Genomic DNA, 20180 nt, shown 5'->3' with positions numbered 1-20180 from the left:
GATCACATCATACCTTCACTACAAAATCAATGTTATCCGTACCCCCCCTTTCTCATCTAAACCGTACTTCACAAAAGCGGTAGTCCCCAAAGGCTCTAACATCTCACCCATGCTTTTCAACATCTATATGAAGACATTATCGGCACTGATCAATCAATTTCACCTTGTGTGCTATAACTATGCAGATACTCCTTCAACTGGAATGCCCCAAAGAAAAGGAAGCTCACCAATGTTCAGTTGTCTCAGAGCTGTGGATCAATGGATGGCATGGAGCCATCTCAAACTGAATGCTCACAAAATGGAAATACTCATGTGTGACAAATGGAAAAATTATGACCCACTCGTCGCTTGGCCTGATGATCTCGGGACACCGCCTAAAGTATCAAAGGAAGTAAGAAACCTCAGAATGACCATGGACTTCAAGCTATCAATGAATAACCAAATGGACAAACTAGCAAGATCAAGCTTTGGTACTATAAAAACTCTGCCATCAGGGATTTCACGCAAGGTCCAGGCTACCATCTCAGTTGTTCTGTCCAAACTTTATTACGCCAATAGCCTAAACCATGGATCATCTTTAACAACAATGAAAAGACTAAAACGGCTTCAGAACTCTGCTGCCTTAACTCCTCTTATATATAAAGCCACAAGGCCACATCTCCCCAGCCTTGCAAGCCTTGTTGTCAGAAGATCCATATTCAAGCTACTGTATATCACCCACATAGCAATACATGGACAGGACTGCTCTCCATCATTAATAAAATCAATAGATGCATTCAACAAAGGAACCTCCGCTCTTGAGTAGCACCCCGCCTTAAAATCCCATAGTACAAGAAAAAAAACATGGTTGGTACATCATTCTCTGTTCAAGCAGCCAAACTATGAAACTTCTTACCCCCAAGCATAGGATCCATGGATAGCCACCTTATCTTCAGAAGACTACTCAAGAATTGGTTCTTCCCCACAAAACCACCATACGCAAACATATATTAACAGCATATCCCTCTGTATATATGCATTTATTTGGACTATAGATATGTGCCTACAAATGTGTATTGCTTTGTATAAATGTATATAATAATTATGTTTTTAAAAATATAGATATTCATTAGTTCTGCTTAATAAAAGTACATATTACTTATAGTTATATTATTATATGTTTTAACATGTATATAAGTGAGTGCATAAATAAGTAAATCTTGTATCATAACTATTTATCTTCGATTGCTTCACTATTAAATTTAAAAAAGTAAAAACAAATACATTAATTTAAAGAACAACAACGCATGAAAGCCAGTTTATTAAATTCAACTTTAATATACATATATTATCTTCCTTATGCATATATTTACCTTCCATGTACTTATGTATCTATATATGTATTGCTTTGATTTTAATTCAGCATATCCAATGCACTACCCTATTTCTCACCCTATACTGTTCTCAATATATCCTCTGCCTCAAGTCTCTGACTCATTTCAAGCCTCATTCTAGTACTCTTTGCAAAGCATTCCCCTATTTCATACCCTATACTTCCAACAATATATCCTCTACATCCACTATTGCATTCATTCCAAATCCCATACCACTTCTATGATCCTAAAAAATATCCCTTTCTAGACTCTTTCCTCCTTGCATCATCTCATACCTCATTTACTATTCAGATCTCACAAACAAGCCTTCCTAAACCCTGCCCTCTGCCTCTACCCCTCTATTTCCCCTTTACTCATCCCAAACCCCCTAATGCTAAGAACGCCGAAAATATTTTCAAGACACTTCCCTCTTCTATCCCTCCACTATTCTTTTTCAATCCAAACAACATACTAACATGTCCACCACTCAAATTAATTTCATATTTCCATATACTAATTCCCCACTATTCCTGTTTGGGTTCCAGAGTAGTGTGCTACTCACCAAAAAGCGCTTCAACACCTCATCAGGGTTAGCAAGAGATATATAAAAGCAAACCTTTTCCCTCCACTATCCTTCTCAATCCTAATAGACTAACATATCCACCACTCAAAATTACTTTGATATTTCACTATACTAATTAACCACTAATCCTTTATGGGTTCCGGAGTAGCATGCTACTCAATGAAAAAGTGATTTGGCGCCTCGTCAGGGGTAGTAAGTGCCATATAAATGCAATTACAATACAATAAAATGCCTGCAATCACATACACTTGTCTGGGGCAACAGGGTCAATATTTGGCCTTTCTATAAAAAATAACAACAGAAGCTTTACATAGGGGCTTATTACAAATTAGGAAAAAGTCTAATGTTATTTACTGTACCTAATAAATGGCATCACCATGGGGTAAGGTATTTACATGGTGCAAGAATGACCTCCTATTGTGACCTGCTGCTCAGATAATAAAGAAAAATATACAGGTGCAATGTTTATGGCCACAAATTCCACATTTTGCCACAATATATTTTGATAGGCTTTTCACTATAAAAATATCAGGGGCAAATCGCAACAGTAAGATAATTATCACATGATATGAATAAGGATCACCCACAAGTTTATTAATACTAATGGTCCTTTGTAGATTATATTTATGTGGAATGAAAGAGCACTGCCAATGTACTCATAAATACTTTTTCCTTGTGTTTATGGTCTTTGCATGCCATGAGTGCTATACTGGTTTCGTAAGAAATGCCTATCTGTCTTTGAGGGTATGGTCTGTGTGATTTCTGTGGATGGAGAGTAGTGATGTGGTAAAATAATACCTGTCTGTGCGTTTATGCCCTTTATGTGCAATGAATGGTGAATAATGATGTTTCCAATAATACTTCTTCCTCTCTGGTTTTCCCACCACCCATCAGCATAGAAAGTGGCATCACTGGATCTCCCATCATCCTTCTGTACAGGAAGTGACATTACTTGTTTTCCTACCAAAACTGATTTTAAAAGAAGAAGCCAAGCAAAAGGACTTAATTTCCCATCACCAATCACAAACCTATGCCCCCACCACATCTACAACCTGGAAACATCACCAATCAGAACCACCTTAACCCACATCTTCAGCACCTCCATCACGTCTGCCTCTATCCCAGATTAATGTAATCTTTTAGAAGTCTTCGCCCTCCTCAAGAAGCCCACAGTTGATCCAAATCAACTGAGCAACTTCCAACCCATCTCCCTGCTCCCCTACCCAGCCGAACTGATTGAGAAGGCAATTAACAAGCAAGTCACAATCCACCTCGAACTTCACCATCTTCTACACAACACAGAATCAGGATTCAGAAAGGACCACAACGCCGCAAACAGCACTCATTGTGGCCACCAACGACATTTGAAACATCCTTGTCTGAGGAGAAACAGCGGCCCTCATCCTGCTGGAGCTATCTGCTGCCTTCAGCACTGTCTCCCACAACAACCTCATCAGAAGACTTCACGAAAATTGTTATGCAAGTATCCGCTCTCAAATTAATCTATTCCTTTCTCACTGGAAGAATCCAAATGATCAGGCTTCCACCCTTCACATCAGGGACCAAGAAATATATATGTGGTGTCCCACAGGGTTCCTCCTTCAGTCACACTCTTTTCAACATATACATGACACCGCTTGCCAACATCATCCGATCACAAGACATCACCATCATCTCCTATGCCGAGGACAACCAACTCATCCTCTCCCTGAAAGACAAGAAAAACACCACCAGAGCCAACTGCATGACCAGGTAGCCCAATAGATGCAAACCAAGTGCCTGAACCTCAATTCCGGGAGTACAAGGGGAGCTTGGCCCTAGTGGACAAGTGGGGAGGCTGGGCCTAGTATATGTAATCAGAAAAAAGAGTGCCTCTCCACAACTCAGTTACAACCATATTTATGGAACATTGAAAACGCAAGCTGTTGTTTCCAACCAGGTACTTTTATTTATACCACTTAATTGGACAGTTATACTTCATTTGTCAAACAAAACATATTATGAGCAGACAAGACCTATGTGTAGCATAAGGTCAAACCAAAGTAAAACTTTTAAATACACCACAGTGTCAAAACTGAATGTAAGCAAAACTCAATATAGTCATTAATTAAACAGACAATATATGAAAGACAGACAATAACATTAAAACATACATTACAATCAATGGTAAATACAATTAGGCATTTGATTAAAGCAAAAGAAAAGTAAAGCAAAGAGAAATTGGAAAAGAGACGCGAAGATGAATTCGAGAATCTTGTGTCACCAGTGGTTGCTGGTGAATGAATTATCCTTTCCTAATTAGCCGACGCGTTTCGAATCCAGAGAATTACTTTCCAGATTCTCATCAGGGCATGGTTATTCTGTCTGTAAATTTACCAAAGAGAAGGAAAGATTGTGTAAGCATCATGAAACAAGAGAGACAGTCTCCCTATATTGTGACACTCAGCTAGGGGGGACCTACCGCTTTTGAAGGAAACTAATTCATTGGAAGTGTGGCAGTGCAGGTTGAAGAGGGAATCCAAGAATTGGAACTACCTATGACAAAGTGAATTGGCATTAGACCGATTAAAAAGCTGGTAACTAGAAAGTGCGAAATAATTTGTTTGAAAATGCACATACCGTCAATTTTTTCAAGTTAGTGTGGACGGTTTTTTCTACGATGAATGCAGGCTCATCGGCACATTTTTCAAACGTAAAGCGGCCTGTGGCACTCTAAGAAAGAACAATGGTATTGGTAAAACCGGGAGCGAGAATTTAGAGATTATATGAGTGGTATGCTAATTTACACGGAACATACCTTAAATTCAAGGTTGATGCGAAGCAGTCCTAGTTACTGGACAAGTGTTGTTGTCGAAAACCGGCGTGTAAGAATTCCACCGGAGTCCGTTTCCGCTAAAGAAAAACGGAGCAGAATGTTAACATGTTTACCGCGTTTAACCGCGAGTGAAGCAGAGGCCGGCGGCAGGTCCCGCAGAGGCGCCGCTTACCTTCGTGTCTCTCGCTCTGGGCTCCCTGTGTTCTGTCGAATCGCCAAGGCAGATACTATCGGTGTAACCATGGCAATAAGCTTTTTGGGAAGGCGCTAAGCCTTGTGGGATTTGTAGTTCGCACTGTGCTAGATAATTGTACTAATGGAGATTGTCCATTGCAAAGACGAGTGTACAACACTGAGACGCGACCCGTCCGGTCATCAGGCGCCAGGGCACTATTAGGTCAAAGTCTGGCGATTTCAGATAGGCTGTTCAGGCCCTTCTGAACGCTATTAAATTTCAGGATTAAATATGCTTCCATTTTAAGGAGCATTTTGTCAAAATCCACAATACTCTGGGATGGACGTATTGTATGCAGAACCGTCCATTTCAAGTCATTGGCATCATGGTTGGCATTTACAAAATGTTCCACCATGGGGGCGGTCATGATTTTATTTTTGATCCTGGATCGATGTTGGCAAATTCGTGTGTTAACTTGTTGTGTAGTTTTACCAACATAAATGAGATCACAGGGACATCGGACCAGATAAACCACATTCTTGGTTTTGCAATTCGAAAAGTCCAAATGTTTCCATCTGGTGGACCCATGTTGGAACTCGTCGCCCTCAATAGTGTTTGGGCACACGACACAGGTACCACATTTGTGGTGCCCCGTAATCGGTTTGAGGTTCCACTGGCTCAAAAGGTCACTTTTCTTTTTTGGTAGAGATACATCAGCCCTCATGATGTGCTGTCCTACATTTTGGTTTCTCTTATACGCGAACAGGGGTTTTGGAAGTGGGCATTCTAAGTTCGCCATTAAGTGCCAATTGCTCAGTACAGCTTTTCTGAGTTTGTGGGTATCTGGTCCAAAAGTGGTGACACAGACCAGTCTTTCAAGTGTAGGTTTAGGCCGTACTTGCAAGAGAGTTTCGCGGGGGGTGAAGCGCGCTCTTTGTAATGAATGCTTCAACAGTTTTCTTGGGTACCCCCTTTCTTGCATTTCTTGGCAAAATGTCTCCGCATGGGACGTGAAGTCTCTCAGATCAGAGCAGTTTCTCCTGATGCGCAATAATTGCCCATATGGAAGGTTGGATTTCAGATTCCTGGGATGGGCACTCTTGTGGTGCAAGATAGTGTTCCTATCTGTGTCCTTTTTGAACAGGGATGATTTAAGGACCCCGTTGATGTTCACAATTTCAACATCAAGGAAGGTCATCCTTTCGTTGCTTTGTGCCATCGAGAATTTAATGTCAGCATGCCTGTTATTAAGCCAGTCATGGAAAGCTACCAGATCAGTCTGGCTCCCCTGCCACAGGAGCCAGACATCATCTATATAGCAAAACCATTGTAAAATGTTCGGTTTGAAAGGGTTGTTGTTGTCAACAAACATCTGTTCGTACTGTGCCATGTACAGTACGGCCATTTCAGGAGCGTAAGGGCACCCCATCGCGGTGCCCTTAACCTGCATGTAGAACTCTCCATTAAATGAAAAGTAGTTCTTTTTTAAAGCAATTTCGGCAAGTCTCAGGATAAAAGAAGTTGGTACCTGGTGGGGTCTCTCTCTCTGATTTAAATAAATTTCCATCACCTCTAACGCTTCTCCCTGAGGGATCTGCGTGTAGAGGGAGGTGACATCCATTGTTGCCAGCAGTTGGGTCTCTGGGTCGAACTCGGTATCTTCTACTTTAAGAAGAAAGTCAGTTGTGTCGCGTAAGTACGACTTGACTGTTGTTAAAAATGGTTTCAAAAAGAAATCCACGTATTGCGAAAGGGGCTCTAGGCAGGAGTCGCACCCGGAGACGATTGGGCATCCCGGGGGATCTTGCAAGCTCTTGTGGATTTTAGGCAAGAGGTAGAGAACGGGAGTTCTTGGATGCTTTCTTAGTAGAACCTCAATTCCGACAAGACAGAAGTACAGGTCTTCAGCAACAAGCCTCTCCATGGGATTCCACCTGGTGGTCATTGGAGTTACGACCAACACCCACGCCCATAGACCATGAAAGAAATGTAGGGATCAGCCTGGATGACAAACTCAACTTGACGGTTCAAGTCAATGCAGTGTGCTCCTCCTGCTTCAACATCCTAAACATGCAAGATCTTCAAATGGTTGCCTCAGAACACCAGACGGACCATCACACAAGCACTCATCACCAGCAGGCCGGACTATGGCAATACTCTCTATGCCAGAGTCTAAAAATGCCTTAACAGACTCCAGATCATCCAGAATGCAGCCACAAGACACATACTCAACCTCCCACGCTGCACCCACATCACACCACACCTCAGGAAGCTTCACTGAATCCCCATTCACAAGCACAGCCAATTCAAACTTCTCACCCACACATACAAAGCCCAACACAGCACAGGACCATATTACCTGAACATCTGCATACACTTTCACCAACCCACCAGACATGTATGCTCTGCCTCACTCACACACATGCCCTGGTCTGCATAAAGAAACCCAGAGGTCGCTCATTCTCCTACATCACACCCAAGACATGGAACCACCTCCCTCAATACATCAGAGCCTCCTTCTCACCTTTTGAGTTATGTAAGAATGTGAAGACCTGGCTCTTCATGTAGGCACCTTGGGACCACACACCTACACCCCTTGCCTAAGAACCTGGATACCCTGTCAGGTGGTTAGTGCACTATACAAAACAACATAGCATGTGTGGCTTTTGTGTGCCATGAATAAGGCATACTAGTTTGGTTTTTAATACTTGTCCATCTGAGAGTATATGAACTTTGTGAGCAATAAATGGTGAATACTAAGATGATCATTAATACTTCTCCTTCTGTGTGGCCTGTGTGTGCATGGAATGAGACTCACTGTATTGTCATTATTACTTGTCCATCAGTGAGTGTATGGTATGGTTTTTGTATGCAATGCATAGGGAATACCGTTGAGGTCATTATTACTCTAACTTTGTGTGCATGGTTTATGTAAGATGTGGTCCTTAATATGTCTCTGTCTGTGTGTAAGGTCTTTGCGCTGCGAATGGGGAGTACTGGTGTGGTCATTCATACCTATCTCTCCATGAGTCTATAGTCTTCATGTGCAATGAATAGGGAGCTCTGGTCTGACATTAACACTTGTCTCTCTCTAAGTGCATGGTCTTTTTTTGCGGGGAAAGGAAATTACTGGTGTGATCATTAGTACCTCTCTGTGAGTGTATGTTCTTTGCACGCGATGAATGCGAGTATTAGTGTCGTCATCAACATTTGTGACTCTGTGATTGTATGGTGTTTGTGTGCTCTAAATGGGGAGTACGAGTACTGATGTGGTAATTAACACCTGTCTTTCTGTGAGTGCGTGCTCTTTGTGTGTGCAATGAATGGGGAGTATGTTCTGGGGATTAAACCATGTCTCTTTGAGTGTCTGGACTTTGTATGCAATGGATGTGAGTATAAGGGGCTAAATATGTTGCTGTAGTTTACGGCTCCGACCGTTGGTCCGAGCCCCTCCTACCGCATCGTAATCAGCTGATCAGATTCCTTTCCGACCGACCCATTAGGATGGTGTTGGTCGGAAAGGATCCTTATTGTCATTACGACTGGCTTAGGATGGGCTCGGAGAGCCCGTCTGCCAGTCTTAGTGACTTCAGTGATCCCAAGGGCAACTCTTTCTGCCAGAGGGATTACATTCTGCCAGAGGGATTACTATGTTGGATTCTTTCAGCCTTTCTGTGCTTACCTTTCCGACAGAGAAAGGCTGTAGGAAGTCGACTTTGGGGGCCCTCAGCAGGGCCCCCATGGGTGCATGGCATCCTGTTGGAGGCCGAGGTTGATCCCTGCACCCCGTGGCAGACACCTTGAGGTGATGAACTGCACCTCACCGTTTTACAATGAGAATGCATTCCGGTCGGAATGCATGCTTCCATTGTATAAAAAATAGGAGTGCGACCGAACAGTTTTCGGTCGCATCAAATTGGTTGGTCGGGACCGCCGACAGGAGGTCGGTCGTTCCCAGTACAGAAACAATGTCAGGCGGACTTAAGTCCACCCAACATCATAATTAGGCCCTTCGTATTGTCATTAACACCTGTCTCTGTGCGATTGTATGGTCTTTGTGTGCTGAGAATGGGGAGTACGAGTACTGATGTGGTAATTAACACCTGTCTTTCTGCGAGTGCAAGCTCTTTGCGTGTGCAATGAATGGGGAGTACTGATCTGGGCATTAAGCCCAGTCTCTGTGAGTGTCTGAACTTTGTGTCTTATGAATATGGAGTACTGGTGTGGTCATTAATATAAGTTTATAAAGTCTGTGTGTGCTATGAATGCAGATTTCTGGAGCGGTCCTTATCCTCTCGTTGTGAGTGACTGGTCTTGGTGCAATGACTTGTGAGTGTTGGTTTGTTCAATATTGCCTGTCTCTGTTGAGTGTGCGGTCTATGTATGCTATGTGAGGAGGGTACTGGTGTGGTCACTAACACCTATCTGTGGGTGTCTGGCCTTTGTGTGCAATGAATGGTGAAAATGATGTTGTCATTAATACTTCTCCCTCTACAGATTTCATTGCGAGTGACCTGTTAAATTCTGATGTTCATTCCCGTCCCCTACTAGATCCCGACTCCCCTCTGTTGCATACTTTCCTTCATGTTCCTCTTTCACAGCTTGCCTGTTCCTAACTATATTTTTCTATTCCCGCCCACTCGTGCTCCATTTTCCTTCTTCTGTCCACGTTTTTTTTCCCTTTCATTTCCAGTCCTACTTTTTTTCCTCTCCTAGCTTTGTTTTCATTTTCCTTCAACAACTCTTTCCCGCTCTATGTACCCAACATTCTTCCTACCTTTGTTTCCTCTCTCTCTCGCTTTTCCTCACCTTTGAAATGTTCTGTAGTGTTCCTTCCTTGCCTTCGCTTCTGTGTTTTTCCATTCCTTTTCCTGCATTTTTCTCCTCACTCATATTATGTCCACTGACTCCTAAAACGTGTCTCATTTTACTTTACTTCATCAATTCCTCATGCTTTCTCCTGCAGCTTCTTTCTGTCGTTCCTTCATTCTCCCCGCTTCTCAGCCTTTCTTTCAGTCTTCATTCGAGTTAATTTCAGTTTTTTCTGAATACTTACTCCTTGCATCTTTATTGTGTTCCAGCATTCTTGTTTTCACTTCCCATTCTTGCACACTATTTTCTTCCTTCCTTTCCTTTCTTTTCTTACGCATTACGGTTATCCTACGTGTTTGCTTCCTCTCCTCTTCGTTTTTAACTTTTTGTACCTGTTTATCTCTTTTTTATGGGCCATCGTGCTTTCATTTCCCTTCCTTCCTTTTCTTCCATTCTTGTTCTTCTCCCCCTTAGTATTTTATCCCTATGCCTGCTGTGCTTTCCTCCATCTTTCTGCCACCGCCCACTAATTAGCTTTACCCTTCTAACCCCCCGCGAATGTTATTCTTTTACATCACTTTCGTTTTGTTTTTCTCCCCCGTTCCTCCTCTCGGCCCCATCCTCGAACATCTCCCCAATTGTTTCTCCTTTGCCCCCTCTTTCTGGCATTCTCTGCCCTTGTAATATTTTTCCCGCCTCCCCCCTCCATTCCTTATTTTTTCCTTTCCCCTCGTTCTTTTTCAATGAACTCTTAGCGCTTTTCTTGTTCTGCCATACCCTCTTTACTCTCCTCACTGTCCCATTCATCTGTCCCGGCCTGTTCCTTGCATTTCTTTTACGTCCTCATTTGTGAATCCTTTTTTTCTCGCCTTCTCGCTATAGCTTCTTATCATTCCTTCATTCAACATTACACTCTTTTAATATATTCCTCTTTTCTGTTTTGTTTCTTGCCTTTTTTTCATATGCTTGCATACCCCTATGCGCACAGAGTCATTAAGTCGCATCATCCACGCAGACCTTCACATGACAAAACAAAAGAACTTAGAAAACACAAACAAAAATAAATACCAGCATAGAGCGGCCTCCATCCCTCTTTGTCCCATCTAGGGGGGGCCATCCCTCCAAATGGCGATAGCTCAGGTGTCCCAGCAACCCTGAAATTTGGAGAAATGTTTAGGAAATATTCAGAAATGCAATTATTGAGAAAACTCAACTCTTGAACGCAGAACTCCCTTTCACAGACCCCAGCGCTTCCCAATAGAAAGTTGGTGAGGGTGCTACCAGCCCGCAAAGGGTGAACCCCCATCTCCCGCCCTCTGCACAATCCTCAGATCTCTTTTTGCCTAATATGGAGATAGGTGCTCCAACGCCAAGCAATCGGCTCCGTGGAGCTGCTGTCGCTGACAGCGCGGGAGCCTGCCTTCCTGGATTAGATTTAATTGCACTCAAGACAGTGACAAAGACGCAGCAATCAACTTTTCAAAAAAGTGGCAGCCTTCCCCCGCACTCTCTCAAAAACCGCGGAGGAAAAAAAAACATAAAAGAAGCGACGAAGTCCCCATCAAAGTGACGCGCGAACGCTCTCGGAGGGCGTGCTAATGGGCAGGTGGGCATGCTGCAAGAATCCTATTAAACATGCTATTTTCAACGTATAATAAAGAGGGCGTAGGCATGCTCAACAAGCTACCAAAAATAGGAATATTTTGTGGTCGACACAGCAACCTCCAACACAGCTCTCTGCCCCCACCCACACATGATGCTCCGTTTCACAGATCGTCAATACCGCATTAAGCAAGCAGAGCCGTGCCACCTCTCATCGAGATCCAACCTGACATGCAAATGTAACACTGAAGGCTCAAAAAGGAACTTACATCCACTGCTATCTGGATAAACCTTAAGAGGTCCCCCAAACTGAGGAGGAATGGAAGGAAGGGGGGACGGGGTCGTGTTTGTGGGGTTGAGAGCTGCTGGGTTCTCAAAGAGGCGAGGGGCTCGTGCTCTGAGCAGCCCTGCACCGCTTTGCGCCTCAGGGGTTTTTATTAGTGCTTCTGAGGGTCTGCCTGGCTTTATGTGGTGGCAACAGGCAAGCGGTGCTTGTGCCAGCGTTCCATTCCCCGCTCCTAATTGGGTACAGAGTATGTTTCTGGCTCTCCCTCCCTCTTCAGCCCCCCTTCTCCCTGCAGCGTCATTGGTGACGTCTCTCTCTATTCAGAAAGACGAGCTGAAACCTCTGCCATGTCTTCCCATTGATGCAAACATATCTTCCCGCCCACCTCCCCTCCTGCCAACCCCCCCCCCTTGAGGTACCAGTGCCCACACACTTCTCAACCTATATAAGGGGGTCGTCAGCCAGGGATGCCTCAATCAGATTCACTAGAGTGGCATCTACAGGGCTGGAGAGAGCGGAGGACACTAGGACGAATCCAACTGTTGAGCCGAAGGAAGGGCCCCCGGGGGAAGAGAGGACCAGAGGATTTCAAGGCTGGAGAGTAGGCGCTGCTGAAATCCGCAGAGGGGACCCCGGCTCACAATGTATCGCTCCACCAAGGGGGCCTCCAAGGCGCGGAGGGACCAGATTAACGCGGAAATACGCAACCTGAAGGACTTGCTCCCCATCTCAGAAGGGGACAAGGTCCGCCTCTCCTACCTGCACATCATGTCCCTGGCGTGCATGTACACCCGGAAGTCCATCTTCTTCTCCAGAGGTAAGCAGACATGCCTGGAGTTTGTCTCCTGTGGGGAGGTAGATGGTGTACCAGGTGGCTGGCATTGAGAATGTGCTTGCAGGGCAGGCTCCTTTATCCGCAGTGACCCCCTTGCCTAAAAATGTCATGCTAGAGAGGATTGATAATGTTAATTATAAGGGACAGTGCTAGGAGCGGAAGATAACCCTACCACTGCCACCTGACCCGTGGCTGAGCTGGCAGACAGATCGAAAGAGCAGGGTAAACGGGTTGGCAGTTCCACAGAATGTGACACCGACACCGGCTGTGAATATGCCTACCTGTTGCAGAGTGCGGTCTGCGCTGACTGTTCTAGAGTAAGCTTTAAGACTGGCAATGTGTGTTACTGCTGAGCGCTGTCCTCGGTGCTGATCGCACCTGTTGCTGCTGTCTATGCAGACGCGCGCGCGTGGTTTTCTAGGGTGATGCAAAGACGCCGGAAACTGCTGTGTTGTTCGCAGAGCTGAGGGGTTCCCGTGGCGGGGCTAATAGTCAGGAGCTAAACGTACATTGTGGCTAGTTTTGTATAGTTATCTGTTCTCCATAGCTTAATGTGTATGAGTTGCTGATTTATTGTCCAGTTTATGAAATATGTCCTACAGTCCGAATGCCGCTATTATTCCCCATTTTGAGGGCTGAACATACGCGCTTCATTACCCAGTGTCCCTTCCCAGGCGCTTCCCCTGATGCCACGGGTATTTCATTGTAGTCTTTCGTCCGGGTGCTGAACGTACATGGCTAGTTCCTGTGAGCTGTATGCACACAGCTATCAATAGCACGCTGGTACCATGTCCAAGGCGCTGGATGTGTCGCGGTCACTGGTCTGCTGCTCTCTGTGGTGCTGAGCATGCTGAACTACTGGGAGTCTACTGTCTCGGCTCCAATATACATAGCTTGTGAGTCTGCTATCCAGGGTGCTGAAGAAGCTGGGTTGCCGCCTCATTTGCGGAATATGCGTAGCTGACGCTGGGAAGCTGTCCACGGTGTTGAAAACACATAGCGCGCGAAGATTTGCTGTCCAGGGTGCTGAATAAGCTAAGGAAATACACAGCTGTTTCTCGCTTGCTACCAAGGGTTCTTGCTGTGCATATGGCGCCTGTTATCTGTCTACGGCTGCTGTGCGGGCTTCTGGATACATACCTAAGATGTGAAATTCTGAGGTGGCTCCAGGCGTCCAGAACTGATGGCGTCAATCCGCCCCCCCCTCCCCCTCCACCCCATCCACCCTCCTCCGCTGTTTTGCTGCAGCGTTGAGTCAGCGCGGACCCCGTTGCTAGGGATGTTAGGAAGCAGCTTGTGGACCACTTCTCATGCGCCTCTCCCCCCTTTCCTCTTCTCTCCCCTCTCAACAGGTTCGCCTCTGCAAGAGCTGGAAGAGCTCCTCTCTCCCCAAGACCTAAGCGACTTCGTGCAGACACTCCCGGGGTTCCTGCTCGCCTTTACCAGCGAGGGCAAGCTCATCTACGTGTCCGAAAACGTCGCTGACCATCTGGGGCATTCCATGGTAAGAGGTTTCCGCCAAATGTGCAGGGTTTGGGAGTAGGTGCACACACTATGGCAGCATTGTATTAGCGTGGAACGAGGAAACATTAGCACCGCTATCAGCCTAGACGCCTGGGTAGACTGTGTGATCCTGAGCGAATGACTTCTCCTTGCGCCTCATTTCTTCTTGTCTGTCAATACTGGAAGCATATTTACTCAATTATTGTTAAGACAATATATACATGTTGTCAGTGTATGCTGAATTGCTTTAATTGGCGATTTACTCGACTACTGTTGTAATTTTTAAACAAACAGCAGATCGAAATGCTAGCCAAATTTGACATTATTTTTCATAACGCAATATACATTTAAGGTGCTCTAGTCTGAAATCCCCGCAGAGTGAGGTTTCACGTATTGTACACACTGAGCATTGAACCACCTGTGGCTGCTTCCAAAGTGGCAGATCAAGGGAAAAAGGCAGAGTGGAACAGGGTCACACAATTTGGTGAAGTGGTGGTGCTGGGGTTAAAATAACTGGTTGCTCTATTCCATGGTCCTTAGTTCTCGGAATACTGGGACGTAGCATAGCAGTCCTTGAGTTGTGTTAGCAACATGGGAAGTCGAGCGTCACTGAGGTTAAGATATATCATTGTGAATCAGAAATGGTGAATGATATGCCTCCTGACTAGTGCTATTTTCTAACCATTGGGTCTGCTGGCTTTCTCCTCTCCAGGTGGATCTTGTGGCTCAAGGAGATTGCATCTATGACGTCATCGACCCTGCCGACCATTTTGTTATGAGGAGTCAGTTGGCCATACCATCGCCTACAGATACAGGTGAGCAAAAGTCCAGTGAAACAGTAACAGTCCCCAGCCCTACATCCTTTTGTCTCCTATGTCTTTCCAAGCTGACGTTCCCCTCCTTCTTTCAAGTAGCAGCCCCCAGCCCCACACCCTATGTCTCCCATGTATTCCCATGTTGACAGTCCCTTCCCTTTTTCTTCAGCTGATCGTATGTTCCGCTGCCATTTCAACACTTCCAAGACGGTCAGGCGGCAGAGTGCGGGCAACAAGCTGGTGCTCATCAAGGGGCGGTTCCACCAACCCCCGGCGGGCTCCTACTGGTCCTCCAACCCGGTGTTCACAGCCTTCTGCATTCCCCTGGACCCCAAGCCAAAGGTCACCCAAAACACCTTCTTCCAGGCCTTTTTTGAGAGCAAGCACGCCAAGGACATGTCCATCTTGGATGTCTCAGACAGGTGAGTCAACAGGACATGGTACCACTGTACTGCGGGAGGTCACAGGGAGGAGGTTTAAGCGGAAATTGGGAACATGGAAGGTAATTTACCAACCTGTAATACAGAATACCACCTCCAAATACACCCCGTTGAGTAGCCATTGGATAACGCCCCCAAAAAGTCCCTATTAAATCAAGGACAAACAGTCCTATATTCAACCCCATACCACACCAATATACTAGCTGGCATCATAGCGCAATCCCCTTCTGTAACTTTCAGTCCAAAGGTCCAAAGCTAAAGATAGCCGCCTTATCATTTCATCCTACTGGGTTCAATAAATAAAATGCGCAACACAGATTAGATAATGACTTCTGCCAGTCTAGCAACAATTTAGTTTGTGCCTTAGAAATAGGAAACATTGTATAATTGGAAAACGGTGTGGGGCAAATTGGAAAAACCAAGATCTAAGAAGGGTAGAAATTCAATGTCCACCCAGTTGGCACTTTTGTACATCCATTAACCTCTTGCTTTCTTCGGTCAACAGTGCTGAGCTGCATCTGGGCTTTGAGAAGAATGAACTGGTCTGCAAGTCCTGGTACAGCTTGATGCACCCCGAGGATCTGAGCCACGCGTCCGCCCGCCACTGCCGCTTAGGTAAGGATCAATCTTCTACGTCTACTTTTGTTACTCAATTGTAGTAATTGGCAGTTCGACGGGCACTCAACGGCTCTTGCTAACTTCTCTGTTCTTCTCCTTTCTCAATGACAGTGGGTGACAGGAATGAGCCCCGCATGGAAGTGGTGATCCGCCTACAGAGGAAGGACCAGGGATGGGTGTGGATTTACTGCCTTATCCAGCAGGACAGTTCTGAGATCCCGTTCACCTGCTACAACTACATTATCAGGTGTGCACCAAGAGGGATGAGCAAATTATGACTATAGAAGATAAAGAAAGGGCTAAGAAAGTGGGCAGGGGGATTGTTTCATTGTGGGCAGGACGGCGCGAAGAGTAAAATGATGCACAGGTTGTGCTATGGACTGGCTCCTGGGTCTTGTAGAATCAATAGTACAACAGGAAAATGATTTTAGTTTGCTTTAGAGGACAGCTCCATGCGTTAATATTGAGACAATGACCCATTTAATAAAAAGGCTACAAAATACCATACAGAAAAAAAATAACGAATTCAATATGTTGCATCGCGGTCGAGACTGAAAATGGAAAACTAGGTTTAGAGAAAATGAAGAGAAAGGGGGTCTAAAAAGGGAAAAAGATGCAACCGGTAACAAAAAGTATTGCTAGTCGGTAAAAGAAGGGAGTTTAGCTGTCACCATATCTTTCTGTAGGCCATTCTAACCGCACCGTCTCTTGCTTTTCCATTTTTTAGTGAGCCAGAAGCCTGGTGCCTAAGACAACAGCTAACATCTGAAGAAACACAGCTCACGTACGTCTTCAGCGCAACCACGCCATTTCAGGAGAGCCTTCTGTCTCCTGGACATCTCTCAAGCCCAGATCAAGTCTTCACCCCCGTCGCCAGCACTCCCACCAGTGGAGTGTCCATTCAGACCTTTGACTTCAGCGGGGTTTGCAACGTGGAGTGCCCCCAGGAGTATTCTGGTGGCACCAGCCTCAGCCAAGAAGACATTCATCTCGGCCCAATGACAATGGATCAGGGTGATATCTCCTCTTTGGAGGAGGCCACTGGTTCTACTGCCAGACCACAAGGGAAAGAACAGGACTTCTGCTATACAGAATGTATTTTCCTACCCTCTACGACCTATGAGCCAACCTTCAGGAGGGAGGTCCCGAGCAGTTCCTCCAAAGACTTTGTCTGCACTCCCCCTTATACCCCGCATCAAGGGTGTGCCTTCATGTTCAGTTCCCAAGAGTCGTACCCTCAAACTACTGCCCCAACGACCACTACTCCCACCACTACGACCACCACAGCCACCACAGAAGAACTGTACTACTCTACAGACAATAGCAGCGCTCTCTATGAGAAGCTACCCCCCACCCCGAGTCCGGGTGATGGGGACTGCACAGTCATGACGGTACCTGAAGTTAGAGGTCCCCTGTACATTGACGTGCCCATGATTCCGGACAGTATCTTGACCCCAGAAGCATCGCCTATCAAGCAGACCCTCTTCAGATATTCTGAAAAGGAGAAGACAGAAATTGACCTCCTGGCCAAGCAGATCAGCACTTTGGCCGAAGACTTCAATTCTTTTGCTACTAAGGACTTACCTTTAATAGAGCAGACGTATGCCAGGCATACCAATGTCAGCCGAAGCGCTTCTCTTCCTCCCAGCCTGCCAAGCAGCTGCCAAGACTTCCTGCCCCTCAGACATTGGAGGAGCACTGACTTCTCCTTCCTGGCCTGCACAGAGGAAGACTTCCTGGAAGAGAACTCCATTGAGAACATTTTTCGAGACCTGTCCCCGCCTCTTTTTGAGAGGAGCGGCTCAGGTGCCCGGTGCCCCCACCAGTTGTGTGGCAATGTCAGTAGTCCATTCTGCCTGGACGTCGAAGCTAGTAACGAGGCGGAGATCCTCTTGCCTCCGTCTCCGTCGATGGACCTGTCTCCAGAAGAGCAGTCCTTCCTGGAAGAATTGGCCTCGTATGAAACAGCCTTTGAGACACGTGCCTCAAGGTCCCCGTGTGATGGGTTTAACGATGAGTTGTATCAACTCCAGAGTCATCCGCACGACAGCTTTCATGAAGGTAAGATCCAGTAAAACACTGGGACTCCTTTGGCATGTTTTTGCATGAGGGGTGGGCCACTGGTACCTACTGAAGGGCAGTGAATATGTTGGGTCTGGTAATGGAGGCTTTGCTTTGAGAAATAGTATTGAGGTCTAGTTGCTCAGAACTTGTGAAGATATGAGTAAAGAATGGCAAATTTGGCATTTGAAGACAAGGACTTAGGGCCATATGTATCAACATTCCGTTTTGCGTTTCCTAAATCGCTATTTAGAAATCGCAAAATGGTATGTATGTAGAAAATCACTTCTTTTTAGTGATTCCTTAAAATTCCATAATTGCGATTAGCAAATTGCTAATCCCAATTAAGGAATAATTTCCCATTCATTTCTATGGGCCAGGAGGCCCATAGGAATGAAGGGGAAATTGCGAATCGCAATTAGCTAATCGCAAATTGTGAATATTTTCAAGGGTGCAGGGGTGTCTCAAGAACACCCTGCTGCACCCCTGAAAATGACATGTGTGCGCATATGGCGCACATACATGCCCTAAGGGCATGTATGAGCGTCTCATGGCACCTTTTGATTTTTAAAATAATGCATTTTTGAAAGAATTCGCAACTTACCACCAACTAGAAGTTGGTGGTAATTTGCGATTCCTTAATGGCATTTCGGAATGTTTTTTCCCTTGATACATTGCATTTAAGGAATCGCAAAATTTGCAATTCCTTAAATGCAATCGCAAAATAAGGAACGGCAAATTTAGCGATTCCTTATTTTGCAACAAAAATGTTTCATACATACCATTTAGCGAAAATGGGTTCGCAAACGCCGGAATTCTGCGAATTTCGGTGTTTGCGAACCCATTTTGCCTTGATACATATGGCCCTTAGAGAGGTGCCAGGCAACTTGGGTCTTGCATAGTAGGAGCAGTAGATGCACAGAGGAGTCTGGAACCTGCAAACAATTATGAAACAGTAATGAGGGAAGTGAGTCTTGCAGTCTGTTTTTTTTAAGAAGCATAGATATCTTTGTTAATTGCCTGCTTAATTTTGAACTATGTTGGCCAGTTGTCTAACTGTTCTCCTTTCTTCTTTTTCCTTTCTGTTTCTTTGCAGATGGAAGCGGAGGTGATCCTTCGTTCTGAAATAAGTCTGTGACTTACTTCATTAAGTATGGCATATTGTCATATTTCGTGGAGCTTCTTCTACCAAACCACAAGGAGAACGATGACTTTTTGGTCTTCAGTTTCGCCTTGGCTAGTGCATTTACATTTGGGTTTTGGGGAAGGGGATCTCTATATATATTTTTTATATAAACGTGGATGATCTACACGATACAATATCTTCCTTTGTACAAAGAGGGAGGGGAAAATGAAAGTATTCAGCTATAAAAAAGAGTGGTTCCTGCCTAAACATCAGGGACATAGCAAGCAGTCTTACATAATGTAACTGTATTCACTTGTAGTGAATATCTTTGTATGTTATTTGATGAGTAATAACTGAATAGTTTTTCTGATGAAATGTTGTGTGCCCTGGTGCTAATTGCTCAACATTCTCCAAAGTTTGGATACAGTGAAACAGCAAACGCAGCAGGATGTACGACACATGTTTCTTCTCAGTCCACAATTCACACACCAAAGTGGAATAAAGGAATTATCTGATGCCATTATCAGTTAAACAAAAGTAGACCACCTCTCCCTAAACAGTTTCACCGCAAAATATATTGGGATGCAGGGCAAAATGTCCATAATTGTTAAGGATAAACAATCAGCCACTGTTATGGAGATTTTTATCTGAACACAGTCATCTCTGTCCTTGAGGTGTGGAGCAATTCCAATTTTGGTCTCTCTGGCTTCACATCAAAACAATCTCACTTTGCCTGGCCAGAAATGTTTTTGGGAATCACAAAAGCAATAGTTTTTGCTGCAGTGAGCCCGGCTTTCCCCAAACTGGGAAATAGTTGAAGTGTGATCTGAGAAGAAACATTGATTTCTGTTTTTTTCTTCCTTGTGCTTGGGGGTTCTGTATAAATATATAAAAATATTGAATCTAAAATGACACCTGACAGGTAATTTCAGGTGTCTTTGTGCTAACGTAGAGTTCCCTACGAATAAGTAAGAGGATTGAATCCTGAACAAACTGTAAATGTAATGTTACAAAACAAATTCACACATTCAAGAAATGTGATGGATGTAAAATATTGTATATTTATTAATAAGATACTATTTTTTACCTGTAGATATAATGCAGATACCATTTAAATGTGTGCTTATGAGATGGACATTGTGGAACTATTCTGGTGT

At 44.8% G+C, this 20180-nt stretch overlaps 1 protein-coding gene across 1 annotated transcript; it reads left to right on the top strand.

The window, feature by feature from the left end:
* Positions 1 to 12145: 12145 nt before the first annotated feature.
* Positions 12146 to 19022, top strand: NPAS4 (neuronal PAS domain protein 4). Its single transcript, XM_086936762.1, has 8 exons — positions 12146 to 12442; positions 13813 to 13964; positions 14676 to 14778; positions 14948 to 15200; positions 15724 to 15833; positions 15948 to 16083; positions 16564 to 17897; positions 18994 to 19022. Exons 1-8 carry the CDS (start codon positions 12268 to 12270, stop codon positions 19020 to 19022), a joined length of 2292 nt encoding a protein of 763 aa, XP_086792888.1. The 5' UTR covers positions 12146 to 12267.
* The last annotated feature ends 1158 nt before the right edge of the window (positions 19023 to 20180 follow it).

Source organism: Lissotriton vulgaris, chromosome 9 (assembly GCF_964263255.1).
Source record: "Lissotriton vulgaris chromosome 9, aLisVul1.2, whole genome shotgun sequence".
NCBI lineage: Eukaryota > Metazoa > Chordata > Amphibia > Caudata > Salamandridae > Lissotriton > Lissotriton vulgaris.
The sequence above is the reverse complement of the archived record's forward strand: the minus strand, read 5'-3'. Positions and strand labels throughout refer to the sequence as shown.